Consider the following 14,443-nt stretch of genomic DNA (forward strand, 5'->3'; position numbering starts at 1 on the left):
TTTTTTGGGTGGTATCGATGATGTTTTTTTTGGGTGGTATTTTTTTGCTCACTTTGAGTAATTCGAATGTTAATTTATTATTATTATTATTATTATTATTATCGATTTTAGTCATATTTATATATATTATAGTACAAAAGTAAGTATATTTTTATCGTCTCCACAGTGACTAATGCGATATTGATACCGTCCAACAATTAATATAATTTTAAGTATAGAAAAAGAGTTTTGTTTATAAACATCCAAACTAACAACACAGATAAATTCAGAAAGAAATCACAACGAAACAAGTTACTGGGATTAGATATAGTTAATTATTCTTCTAATGTAACCTCTTAATTGATTATGTACTTTCCAAATTTCAATTATGCTTTCACATATCGCTCACATGCGTGTTCGTGTTATATTATTAACCTTGATGTCTCGAGCCATTAATCAATATCACGTCATTACGATACGATAGTATACGTGAATGTGAACCTAACACTATCCCTAGTAATTAACATTCACAAATGAATTTATTTCAATTCTCTTAAACAAAAAGTATATGTCTAGAACTTTATGAGTCAAATAATCAATTTCGGAGTTTTACGTTGAAAAAGCATTAAGCACATAAATAAACCATCAACATAATTGAAATAGATATTATATATAACCGGCCAGATTAACCGTTTACATGAGAATTACAATGAACTAAACCTAATCCCAATAACAGAATTAGTTACATATAAACATGGTAACCTTACAGTACATAACTAGGAGAGATGAAAAGGTGATGAAGATGATTCCTCTGCTCTTCTTGGTAGCTCTCAATCTCCTCTGTCTTCACCCTCTCTCGTGAGGTTTTGTGTGTTGTGTGTAAGAATGGAATTGATTGTGGAGTGTCAAACTCATCCCCTATCTATAATATTAAAGTGCAGCTCACTTTGAGATGGAAATCTTTCTTCACTGCGAGGTAATTTGTTGAGCACCGCCTCCCTTTAGTTTCTATCAACACTGTTTCTATTTTCCACTTGACTGTGCCACTTGAGCAAACCGGCTCTCACCTTCTACTTCTTGTTTTTCTTTTCCACCTGTTATATAAGATAAATATATATAAGAGCAATAATAAATATAAATTAATATATAGTTCTATTATAAATTAGGAGGTACGTCGACATAAGTGGAGTGAAAAGGCTAAAAATAGTTAAAAAATACTAATTTGTTAGTAAAGGACTAATATCTACAAATAATTGAGATTTTTACTTCAAATGACTTATAAAATACAGTAAGTCAATAAATGCTTAAAATATATATGTAAATTTATTATTTTTTGGCACTTATTAATATATTGTGCATTTATATATTTAATTTTTCAATAACGTATTATATCTAAAGTTTTGAAACATTTTATGTATCGACGTATCCGATTTCCTAGCCTGAATCAAACATGCAACCTTCTTTTTCCATTTAAAAAAGAAAAAAGTTAATATATGTCCACCCCAAGAGCACAAGTTAAAGTACTTATTTAAAAAAAAAAAATTAGAAAATTAGTCTTAAGAAATGTGCAAAGTTAAAATCTTCTTCACAATACATAACTTTTCATTTTTAAGTTTTTAACATTTTTACCCTTATGATACATATTAACAAACTCTTTAAAAAAAACTCAATTGTTATGGAGAAATATAAATATTTAAATTTAAAGAAAATGTTAACGAGTGTGCCTCTGGGGCAGTCTTTAAGTATCTTAAATAAATTTTTGTTAAATATTTATGAAAATATGTAAAGTTTACACATTGAAAATTAAAATGTTTTACTTTTTAAATATACTATTTTTTTAAATGAAATGTCTAAAGAACGTCCATACACTCATTAGACCTAAATTTAAAAGTCAATAAAATTGGTCAGAGAAAAATAAATAGAAACTCAATAGAAAAAAAATAACGGATTTAAAGAACATAAGCAGACAGTGTAATATCATCATTACACAGACAACCAATGAAATTCAACCGTTTTGCCATGTCATTATTTTAATTAAAATATTAAAATTAATTACTATACAACTGTGAACTGCTTACCCACGTTTTATTCCATCAAATCCTAATCTTCCTTCCAAACCCTTTTACCTTCCAAGTTCCAACAAACTTTGGCTCTGTTTGGCAAAAATAGCTTTTGGCTGATAAGCTAGCTGATAGCTTCTGGCTGATAGCTTCCAACTTCTAGCTGATAAGCTAATTGAAGTGTTTGGTAAAATTAGTTGTTCAAGTAACTGATAAATGTAAAAAGACATAAAAAGACATTGTTAATTAAGATAGTAATTTAAATTTATTAATTAATATATCTCTTATATTTTATTATTAAATTAATTTGTGTATGCTGAAATTTAATTTAATTTTAATGTAATATATATATTTCACGTCAAATTATATATATATATATATATATATATATATATATATATATATATATATATATATATTTTATTTATTTATTTATAATAAAATTTATATCAAATTAAAATTTAAGATACTTAAAATTACACATGTAATATACATTTTCGGTTGTGTGTTGTTTGGTAGTACAATGAACTATGAGAGAACAAGCACACGAGGATGAGAAAACAATAAGATTGGAGAAGGAGATAACTGAATATTGACAAAGAAGGATTCTAATATTATAATTTAAGTTTCCAATCAGATTTTTTTTTTAGTTTCAAATTATTATATTATTTATTTACTTTAAAAAAAATTAACAACACTTAATGAAAATAAACATATAATAAAAATTAACAACACTTATGAATCCAAAATAATAATCAAAGATAATCTTAACAACACTTATATAATCCAAAATAATAATCAAAGCAATTTTATCGCCTATTATAGTAAGTTACGTTGTTTCAAAAAAAAATTATAGTAAGGATTGATAAAAAAAAAAAACTTTAGCCTTCATATTTGAAAATAAATAATAAGGCAATGTTAAAACATACTATATACATGCGATTTTAAAAGAAACAACGTTAAAACATGTATTTACTTATTTTATTTTAAATTCTAATGATAGTAAATTATAAAGGGTAAATGTGGATTTTAGTTAAAACAATAAGGATAAAAGAGGAAGAAAAAATGAAAAGTTAGAAGCTAAAAGCTCAGAAACTACTTGAAATAGCTTATGAAAAAGAAGCTAAAAGTCAGTAAAATAAGCTAAAAGCTCTTTCTGAAAAGACTGTTACCAAACAGGTCTTTTAGCTTATAAGCTATAAGACAGAAACTAAAAGCTAGCTTCTTTGTCTTGCCAAAGAGACCCTTTGTATCTTCCAACAAGATCTATATTATCACCTCTACTTCGACACTCCATTGTGATGTCAGGGATAACCGTCACCATAAACCTGCACCCTCTTTCATATACCTCCTCCAGGGGCGGCCCAGGCCCATGTGCGGGATGGGCCGTCGAACAAGGCCCCTTAAAAATGAGGGCCTCAAAATTTTTTTATAGGGTAGTAGTATTAGTAAGTTAGGGGGTGTAATAATTAAATATTTATGTTAAGGTGTATTAGTAAATGAGGCCCAATCCAGCCCAATCCATTTTTCTTAAAAAAAATCATGGGGAATAGAAAAAGAAAGAAGCTACTATCTGTTGAAGTGTAATTCAAATGTGCTGCCTGATGTTGGAACATCTGCAGAGTTTCAAATGTGCTGCCTGATGTTGGAACATCTGCAGAGTGCAGAGATGTTCACAGTTCAAATACTTAGTCAGTTTAGAAGTTAGTTAGTTGGTTACAACTAACTGTTAGTTAGTCAGTTACAAAATTGTGAATGAGTTAGTTACTTGTTGGGTAGTTACTTATCTTATAAGCAATATTATGTAACCAATATAAATAAACTTGTAATTGTGTAATTCAACAATGAATGTTAATGAGAATAATACACTTTTACATCTGCAATAATTCTTCTCTGTTTTCATTCTTTCTTTCATCATTCTAGTGTTGCTTATCATTCCTGTGTGTGTGCTGCGCTAACAATTGGCATCGAGAGCCCGGTTTAATCATAGGGAAACACGAGTGATTTGTGAAGGGAAATCAATCTTTGGGAAACACTGAGTGAGGTGTGTGATTCGATTTCTTTCTTGATAAGCAAGATGAATGGTGGTGGTTTTCCAACCAATATTCTGGTTCTTGATGGCAAGAATTGGGATCGGTGGAGTGCGATGATGAAATCTTTGTTTGGTGCTCAAGAAGTGAGTGAAATTGTGCAAAACGGTTATGAAGAATTGGGTGCAAATTCAACTGAGGCACAAAGAGAAACATACAGAGATGCAAAGAAAAAAGACTGCAAAGCCCTGTTCTACATTCAGCAAAATGTAGATTCTCAACATTTTGAGAAAATTGCAAAAGCTACGAAATCCAAAGAAGCATGGGATATTCTTGAAGGTTATCATACTGGTGGTGATAAAGTGAAAAAAGTGAAGCTGCAAGCATATAGAAGGCAATATGAATCTCTGCAAATGGATGAAGATCAAAAAGTAAGTGATTATTTCTCGAAACTTCTTGCAATTGTGAATCAAATGCAAACCTGTGGAGAGACAATTACTGATCAAATGGTTGTAGAGAAAGTGTTAAGATCTTTAAATCCTATATTCGATTTCATAGTAGTGGCAATAGAAGAGGCAAAAGATATAACCACCTGAAAATCGAGGAATTGCAGAGTTCATTAGAAGCACATGAGATTATGGTAGTGAATAGAGGTTTAGAGAGATCGAACCAACAAGCATTGCAAGCTCAAACCAGTAAGAAGGAGTGTAACAGCAAGAACTTCAAGAAGGGAAAAGATAGCTGGGTAAATGGTGATAAGTCCAAGGTAGATGATAAACCTGAGTCCTCTAAAGGAGGAGGGTTTGTCAAGAACCAAAACAAGAAGAAAAGGGACTTTGATAAGAGTAAGGTAAAGTGCTATAATTGTGAAAAATATGGTCACTTTGCTGAGGAGTGTTGGTCAAAGAAGGATCAACAAGAAGCCAACATTGCAGAAGGCAGTGAAGCCAATGTTGTGTTAATGATGGCTACTACCTGTGATGATAATGTGAAAAGTGAAGACTGGTATCTTGATTCAGGATGTTCTAAGCATATGACTTCACATCGTGAATGGTTAACCAACTTTAATGCAAGCAAGAAGACAAGCATAAGGTTGGCTGACAGCAGCAAACTTGCAGTGGAAGGTGCTGGTAACATTGTCATCAGAAGCAAGAGTGGTAGAAAAGTGATAATTGAAGATGTATTGTATGTGCCAAAGATGAGTTGTAATTCGATGAGTATATGTCAATTGGTGGAGAAAGGGTTCTCAGTAACCATTGAAGGTGATTCAATGAAGCTGTTTGATGCAAAGAAGGATTTAGTGCTGAAGTCCAACTTGTCAAAGAACAGGACCTATAAATGCAACATTACAACTGATGCTATGATGTGTTTGTCTACAGCATTGAGTGAAGATGTTGAAACAGATGTTGAAGCATTGTGGCATAAAAGGTATGGTCACTTGAATTTTAGGAGCCTGAGTGATTTAAATTCTAAGGAATTGGTGATTGGCTTGCCTAAAATTAATATCAGAAATGAAATTTGTGAAGTGTGTGTGAAGAGTAAGCACAGTAGAAATTCATTTGTGTCTGATATGCCTAAAAGAGCTAGTGTAGCCTTACAAGTGATCCATTCTGATATATGTGGTCCATTTGAGGTTCCATCATTGGGTGGAAACAAGTATTTCATCACTTTTGTTGATGAATATACAAGAATGTTGTGGCTGTATACAATAAAGCTTAAGAGTGAAGCTTTGGATGTGTTCAAAAGATTTAAAGTCTTAATTGAGAAGGAGTGTGAGAAGTCAATTAAGATTTTAAGGACAGATGGGGGTGGTGAGTACACATCAAAGGATTTTGAAAATTTCTGCATAAGTCAAGGCATTGTGCATGAAGTTACTGCTCCTTATACACCACAACATAATGGACTTGCTGAGAGAAGAAATAGAACTTTGTTGAATATGACTAGAAGTATGCTGAAGCAGAAAAAGTTACCACACAAGTTCTGGGTGAGGCAGTAACTACAACTGCTTACATCTTGAATAAGTGCCCTACAAAGAAGTTGAAAACAGTGCCAGAAGAAGCTTGGTGTGGGAGGAAACCAAGTGTGAAGCACTTCAAGATTTTTGGTTCATTGTGTTATAAACATGTGCCAGATGCTAAGAGGACCAAACTTGAAGATAAAAGTGAGATTATGATACTTATAGGGTATCATCCAACAGGTGCATATAAGCTTTACAATCCAATGACTAATAAAGTGAATATTAGTAGGGATGTGATAGTGAATGAGGCAGAACAGTGGAAGTGGGAGACAAATCCTGTGTATAGAGATGAGGTTCAATATAATCATGTTCATCTAGAGTCAAGTGATGATTCAGATGGAGAAGATGGTTATGAGGAAGAGGATACTGTACAAGCAGAAAATGCAGATGTGCCAGAAGATGTTGAAGCATCAGTGAGGCCTCAGAGAACAAGGCATGCACCAGCTAGATTGAATGATTGTGAAGTGACTCATGACAGTGCAGTTAATGATGAAGGTGAGCTAATTCATTTTGCACTGCTAGCTGATTCTGAACCAGTGAATTTCAGAGATGCTTTGAAAAGTAATGTGTGGAAGAAGGCTATGGAAGAGGAGCTTAAGTGAATTGAGAAAAATCAGACTTGGAAGCTAGTTGCCTTGCCAGACAAGAAAAAGAAAATAGATGTGAAATGGGTGTTCAAAGTGAAACTGAACCCTGATGGCACAATTTCAAAACACAAAGCAAGGTTGGTTGCTAGAGGCTTTTTGCAAAAGCATGGCATTGACTATAATGAGGTGTTTGCACCAGTAGCTAGACTTGAGACTGTGAGACTTGTAGTAGCTCTGGCCTGCAAAAACAGATGGTTATTGTATCATTTAGATGTTAAATCAGCATTTTTAAATGGTCCACTTGAAGAGGAAGTGTTTGTGTCACAACCTCCAGGTTTTGAGATTAAATGGAAGGAGAATATGGTGTACAAACTGTATAAGACACTGTATGGTTTGAAACAGGCACCAAGGGCATGGAATAAGAGAATTGATGAGTTTCTTATCCAAATTGGATTTAAGAAATGTGTAGTTGAGTTTGGAGTTTATGTGCAAAGCTTCAAAACTGGTGAAATCATTATAATTTGTCTGTATGTGGATGACCTGCTTCTAACTGGCAGTAGAGTTGCAGGAATTGAAGATGTGAAGGACAAATTAAAATCAGAATTTGAAATGTCTGATCTTGGTGAGCTTTCATTCTTTCTAGGAATGGAATTCTCAAAAGTGAAGGATGGTATAGTAATGCATCAACAGAAGTACATTGGTGAATTGCTAGAGAAATTTGAAATGAATGGCTGCAAACCAGTATTCAGTGCACAAGTTACAATTTTAGTGAGATAAAAATGACACCGAGCATTATTCAGGACATATTAGGCTATGATATATATTAATATTAGTAACATATACAGCAGCTTTGCATATTTCAGAAGCATGCACTCAAATATTCCTATCTTTACCAGCACCTACGCAAATTATGAATAAGAATAAGAGTTATTTGAACACCATTATCATCATCTAGATATTGAGGATTCCCTGATAAGCTAAATACCTGAGTTACATTGGTACCAAGGTATACGACTGTATTGTCCTTCATGATACATGCCAAAAATATGATCCCACAGATTGCAAGTATCTTATGTGAATCTAAGATACCTAACTAGAAAGCTTTACCAACTTATTTGTAATTGCAGGGTATAGGAATTCCAACCTTCATGGGAATCGTTTTTTTTCCAATCCCTTTCTTGGAAATATAAACATGGGAAAGTGGCAGTTATTTCATTTACAGCAATGTTTTATGCCCAAAAATAAATTTCCTGACTTTGTAACAAACGTGGAAATCCATATATTGAACCACAACATTGCTGGGAATACTCTTCACAGACATGAAATGAACAACCATATAGGAAAGTCCAAACCCTCAAAGTGTTGTAATAATGTGTCCGTGATTACGGAAGAATTTCCCCTATTTCTTTGTAATACATATGAGGTTCCTAATAACTATATTGCTGGTACCTGATCTCAATTAGTTGGGTGCCCAATCAAGTAGCTACTTGGGAATAGTTAGGATGAGGAAGTTAGAGGCAGGGTTCAATGTATATAAATAACAAGTGGGATTGAGAGGGATATCATCTTGTCATTCTGAGAGAGAATTGGGGCCTTTGGGTATAAGGAGGTTCAATCCCTCCAAGTTTTGCAGCTCTTTATCTTCAATTTAGAAAGATTTCCCCGACTTTTTTGGTACAACATATCAGATTCATAACAGCTTTTCAATTAAAGAATGTATATGCATGAAAACCAGAGGTCGAAGTTTTGTCATGAAAATCCAAGCTTGTTTATCAGTCCCGTCATATGTAGCATGCCAAATGTAATCCATTATTACGAGAATGCATAGTTTCGTGACATCTCATTCATACTCATGTCAATTGTCAAATGCATTTATCATTACGGTACATATGCTTCTATATTCATACATTTATTTGTTAAATAAATTGTCAAAAGATACACAATCAGATACTTGAAAATCTATGAAACTAATAAATGTACTATACATAGTACAACAAACATGTTAGAGGAAAAACTTTCCAAACAGAAATCACTTGATCTAAAAGAAACTAATACCAAGCCGTGAAAGTTTCCATAAGATACTAGCTAGTTACCAACCTAATTTCCTCCTTGCACAACCATTGTTGAAGCTTTGTATTGTTACTATCAGCTGGATGCAGAAAGCTAAAACAAAACAGAATATGGAAAATCATTAGCTCAAATTGAAAAAATATCATGAACTAATGACCTATTTGGATTGGCTTATTTGAGCATATCTACTAGCCTAAGTTTTGTGAGACTGTTTGGGAGAACTTATAAAAACAGTTTAAAACAATTGTCATAAAAAAATTTCAACTAATTTTCATAAGTTCTCCAATATGGACCCATTTGGATTGGCTTATTTTTGACCTTATGCGAAACAACTTATGCAAATAAATAAGTTTTTATGTATTATTATAAGTTTTTCAAGATAGTTTATGAAAAAAACTGCTCATAAAGACACAATTTTTGTTAGTAAAAAGTTATGAATTAGCATTAAAAAAACTGCCCATAAATTGTTGATTCTTAACCCTTTGTATGTTTGGCCACACTCAATTTAACACCTCATGTTAAAAAATTCTTAGGAAAAAATTGAATAGTAAAAAAAACTTGAATGAAAACTTGTAACGTAAGTAATACAGGTGAAACTTAAACTTCTAATGGTGTTCTTCAGTTTTTATATTTACTTTTTCTTTCCCTGTCCTGTTTAGGCCTCTCTATTGATGAATGGATAACTTCTGTCAATATGATCCCTATCATTAACACTCATTGTCTGCATCTGGGATTTGTTACAAAGCATTCGCCCGAATGATCTCTAGCTTGCATCAACAACTTTATCAAAAATACGCTGACAGCCAAATTTGAATCCGAGCTGATATGAATGAACCATGCGCATCTGATTCAGTTATCAGCGGTCAATACTGAGGGAAAAGCCAAAATCCCACGATGTTGTGTTCTTCAGGATGATCAATATCATCCATGAAGTCCCTCTTTTCAAAGACAACGCCCAATATCGCCTATTACAGTTGTCATTTATCATCTCTTTTAAGTTCTTTATCATAATGTTTGTCCTTGCAATATTAAACTTCCTTCAAAGCCTCAACTAATTATATTATGCACATATGTTGGACTTTCTGAAATTCATCTAAGCTTGAGAAATTGCCTGCTCAAGATATTTGAAAGTTTTATGATACTTGAAGACACCCATAAGCCAGAAATCAAAATTGTCCACTGTAACTATATTTATGTACTTCTGTGTTGGCTTCTCAACATTTTGACTTTGATTCACACACTTGATCTTCTTCAGTGGAATCATAACCTGTACATAACAAATCCTTGATTAGCGAAACTGAGATATATGAAAATGTTTGTTAATGTTTTTATACAGTTTACGACTTACCTTATAGCGGATTCTACACATTAGACCTTTCTGATTAAAGACTTTTATTGATCTCTCACTGCAAAAGGCAACCTTTTCAGTGGAGATGTAGAGGAGACCGGCTAGAGGACCAGATGTGGTGGACAAATAACAGTGAGAAACTCTTAACAGCGTCTCCTTCTCGTTCACACTAAAATACTGCATAAACACTTTCTCTACTCCGCCTACTTGAAGGATTTGAGCCCCTAAGCTCAACTTCCTCTTTATTGTTTGAGATATGTTTGCTCCGAGTCTCACTGAAATTTCAAAGTTATATAAATAGAATTAGATATCTTCACCTAGCAAAGGACTTAAACTGATATAGATACTGCAGACAAAAAGAATGGCATTCATAAACAGTATCATATCTCGGAAAAACATCTAAGTCTTACAGGGGTACTCACCATGTTCTTGGACTCTCTGTGAGAAACTATTGGGCTTCCTGCAGCGCATTTTCTGGATCGAATTTTCTCTACCTGAAACATTGAAGCACTTTATATTAGTAAAACCATCAATATTATAATAAAATTAGACTAGAAGTTTGTGATTCGTCTGTAAAGGAAAATAATGTCTTACTTTGATGTTTGGATGGATATTGACATTGATAAGAGGCAGAATCAAGTAAATAATATTTGTTAACCGACTTTTGAAACTGATCATATATGATTGGAGTTCCAACAACTAGTTCATGAAGAAGTGAGGAATGCATGTTGAATGATTAATAAGGTTTGTGTTTTGTTGAAAGGAAAAGGTAGTATAGTTTACAAATTAAGGAAGCTATGCTTGCTATGTTTGATCAGTCCCTTTGTATTCTGAGGAGTTAGTATTTAAAGGGATGAAAAGTAGGAAGTGAATCTTCACCCTTTTGTTGGATGACTCAACCATGATCTTGGTTGATGTAATAAAGACACTACTGTCATGGCAAATTGATGGCCTTTTATTCAAGATAATATTTTTGACATCATGGATTGTTTGGTTGCTTTTAGAAAAAGATGGTACAGTAAGCTTTTTCAAAAGTTTTAAAAAGAAATCCTTGAATGGGTTTGTTTTTAGAGGCTTAGAGAAAGGTTAATTTATATTTCTTCATGAGCAAGCTAAGATTCCATGGTCTATTTGACATGTTGTCGGCCAAACCTTTGGAGAACTGCACTGTTTTGGAAATTTGGTATAAGGAAATTAAACCAAAAAAAGGTAAAGAATGAAACACTACTTTGTGATGCTAGACTTGTCTAAATTCTCTTGCAGTGAGGTAGGTATATCAAAGTAAAAAAACATGGCCAAGTTTACCCTGTGTTACTGGATTAGATCTTTGGGATGTGGCATGTAGGTTCTACAAGAGTAAGAAGTTCCAGGGTTACATGTGTAGTAAGCTAAATGAAATTAACTAATTAATAATAGATGACAGGTGCAAGTTAATGTGTAATAAGAGACATAAACTAGCTGTTAATTGTTAGGTTTTTGAGTGAGAAAGTGTAGTCGAGACGACGAAGGTGTAGGTGTGAGCTATTGAGTTATGTTTTCGTGTGAGTATGGAAGATTAGGGTTCAAGGTCGAGGTCGAGATCGCCAGATGAAGAAGGTGAAGGATTTTATCTTCTTCAAATTTTTTGAGTGAGAAAGTGTAGTAGTAGTAGTAGTACTGATGCTTTATATACTTACGTTCAAATCTGGACTTTGGATTTGGGCCTTCTACGAGATTTGATTTTGTGCTTACTTAATTATCAGGTGTTTAGTAATAACTAATAAATTTAACTTGTCTATATTCCCTCCAAATTTCTATGTGTTGTTGTCACCGCCAACATAAGAAAAAAAAAGAAAATGACATATGTGAAGTTAATTTTTTATTTCAAACGTTGATATTTTTTTTTTTAAGAAAAGCTATAATTTTTTTAGTCTTATAGTTCTTGGAAATTCAGGGATATTAAAACTAGGGTCAAATATGTTTTTTGTCATTATAAATATCTCAAATTGTATCCAAAAAAAAATCTCAAATTTCATTTTAAGTCTCTATATACTTTTTTAGTAAGTTTTGGTCCCTTAAATATTTTCTATCACAGCTTTTGCTAGGTCAGATGTCATGATTGGTGTTCGAAATTTCAATAGTTGCATGAGACCATTTTCTAACATAAATAAAAATCCATGTTCTATATAGACAATGACTATTATAACAATGACTAAAATATGATTGGAATTGTCGAAATTGTTATGTCAGATGTCATGATCGGTGTTTGATTTTGTTTAAATATTTACCAGCATTTTTTACTCCTATTGGAACTTTCACAAATCTCAAGCATTTTTTTACTACCTTACTTTGTTTTTACTATTATTATTTGGCAATCACTCTCTCAATGTTATGTGTACTAGGATTTATTTATCCTAATCTCTAACTCCCGAGAGTGTCCAATTCTATTATTGATGTAATCTATGTTAATTATTTAAGATAACTAATTGAAAATGATTCACATTTGAATAATTATAGTTTATCAAACAAAAAAAATTGAATAATTATAGACAAATTTTATCAAAGATTTGAATGGTCTAAACTCTAAATACAATTAAGAAGTTCCTCAGAACTTGCACATAACAAATCCATTAAGCAATTGAGCCTGAAACTTAAACTTCTAATAGTTTTCTTCAACCCTTCTATTTACTTTTCCTTCCATCTTGTTTTCTACCATAATAATCTCACTTCATGTAACGAAGCATGCGCCAAATGATCTCTTGCATCCTCGACTTCATCAACAATATGTTGACAGCTAAGTCTGCATCCGAGCTGATATGAATGAACCATGTGTATCTGTTATAATTTGGGCAATCTTGGGTGAGAAACCATAATGCCACACGATGTTTTGTGTTTCAGGATGATCAATACCGTTTACGAAGTCCCTCTTATCGAAGACAAAGCCCAATATTTTCTATCACAGTTGTCATTTTTCATAGCTTGTCTTGTTGTTTATCATCTCTTTTAAGTTTTGCATCTTAATGTTTGTCCTCGCAACATGAAGCATCCTTCAAGCCTCGACTATTTATGTTATGCTCCAATAGTAGGCTTGTTATATTAATCTAAGTTTGAGAAATAGCTTGCTCGAGATATTTAAAAGTTTTCTGATATTTTAAGACACTCATAAGCCAGAAATCAAAATTGTCCACTGTAACTATATTTATGTACTTCTGTGTTGGCTTCTCAACATTTTTACTTTGCCTCACACACTTGATCTTCTTCAGTGGAATGGAAACCTGTACATAGAAAATATTGGATTAGGAAAACTGAGATATACGAAGAGGTTTGTTTATGTAATTATATAGTTCACGACATACCTTATAGCGGATCCTACACATTTGACCTTTCTGATTAAACACTTTTATTGATCTCTCACTGCAAAAGGCAACCTTTTCGGTGGAGATGAAGAGGAGACCGGCTAGAGGACCGGATGTGGTGGATAGATAACAGTGGGAAACTTTCAGCAGCGTCTCCCCTTCGCTCACACTAAAATACTGCATAAAAACTTTCTCCAATCCTCCCACTTGAAGAATTCGAGCCCCTAAGCTCAATTTCCTCTTTATCGTATCAGATATGTTTGCTCCCAATCTCACTGAAATTTTAGAGTTATATAGAATAGAATTAGATATATTAGAGACAAAAGGAATGGTATTCATAAATTGTACCATATCTCTTGGATACACATCTAAGTCTTACAAAAGTACTCACCATGTTCTTGGACCATTCGTGAGAGACTATCGGCCTTTCTGCCAAGCTTTTTCTTGTTTAAATTTGCTATACCTGAAACAGTGAAACGATATATATTAGTAAAACCATCTTCAATACTTAATGAAATTAGATTAGATGTTTGTGATTGTCTGTAAAGGAAAAAAATGTCTTACTTTTGCTTTGATGTTTGGATGGATATTGACATTGATGAGAGGCAGAATCAAGTAAGTATCTGTTACCCGACTTTTGAAACTGATCATATATTGTTGGAGTTCCAACAACTAGCTCATGAAAAAGTGAGGTCTGCATATTGAATGATTAACAGTAGCTAGGTGAGGTGGTTGAGAGACTACTAGAGGAAGTTATGCTTGCTTGGTTTGATCAGTCCCTTTGTATTCTAAGGAGGTAATATTTAAAGGGATGAAAAGTAGGAAGTGAATCTTATTCTTTTTTGGGATGACTCAACCATGATCTTGGTTGATGTAATAAAGACATTGCTTGCATGGCAACTTGAAGGTCTTTTGTTGAAGATAATATTTTGACATCATGGATTGTTTGGTTGCTTTTAGAAAAAGATAGTAAAGAAAGATAGTATAAGTTAGCTTTTTAAAAAAAAAAACTTAAAG

General features: G+C 32.9%; 1 protein-coding gene across 4 annotated transcripts; it reads right to left on the bottom strand.

Moving 5' to 3' along the window:
• Positions 1-8,485: 8,485 nt before the first annotated feature.
• LOC123902373 (putative GEM-like protein 8) lies at positions 8,486-14,206 on the bottom strand. 4 transcript variants are annotated; one of them, XR_006807568.1, is made up of 5 exons: positions 10,686-10,937; positions 10,514-10,585; positions 10,092-10,366; positions 9,379-10,010; positions 8,486-8,836 (listed from the first exon to the last, which is right to left on the bottom strand). XR_006807568.1 is itself a non-coding variant. In XM_045952077.1 (4 exons), exons 1-4 carry the CDS (start codon positions 10,816-10,818, stop codon positions 9,837-9,839), a joined length of 654 nt encoding a protein of 217 aa, XP_045808033.1. In that variant the 5' UTR covers positions 10,819-10,937; the 3' UTR covers positions 8,486-9,836. The 4 variants fall into 4 exon arrangements, 3 of the variants coding, with proteins under 3 accessions (XP_045808033.1, XP_045808034.1, XP_045808032.1); XM_045952077.1 differs by having other exon boundaries at positions 8,486-10,010; XM_045952078.1 differs by lacking the exons at positions 8,486-8,836; positions 10,686-10,937 and adding an exon at positions 13,997-14,194 and having other exon boundaries at positions 9,180-10,010.
• Positions 14,207-14,443: the final 237 nt, after the last annotated feature.

Source organism: Trifolium pratense, linkage group LG1 (assembly GCF_020283565.1).
Source record: "Trifolium pratense cultivar HEN17-A07 linkage group LG1, ARS_RC_1.1, whole genome shotgun sequence".
In the NCBI taxonomy this organism is placed as follows: Eukaryota; Viridiplantae; Streptophyta; class Magnoliopsida; order Fabales; family Fabaceae; genus Trifolium; species Trifolium pratense.

Coding starts and splice junctions, on each gene's coding strand:
- LOC123902373 (XM_045952076.1), bottom strand. CDS start 14,126: ATGCAGACCTCACTTTTTCATGAGCTAGTTGTTGGAACTCCAACAATA. Junction 13,702..13,817: donor ACGAATGGTCCAAGAACATG/GTGAGTACTTTT, acceptor CTAAAATTTCAG/TGAGATTGGGAGCAAACATA. Junction 13,346..13,426: donor TGTGTAGGATCCGCTATAAG/GTATGTCGTGAA, acceptor TTCTATGTACAG/GTTTCCATTCCACTGAAGAA.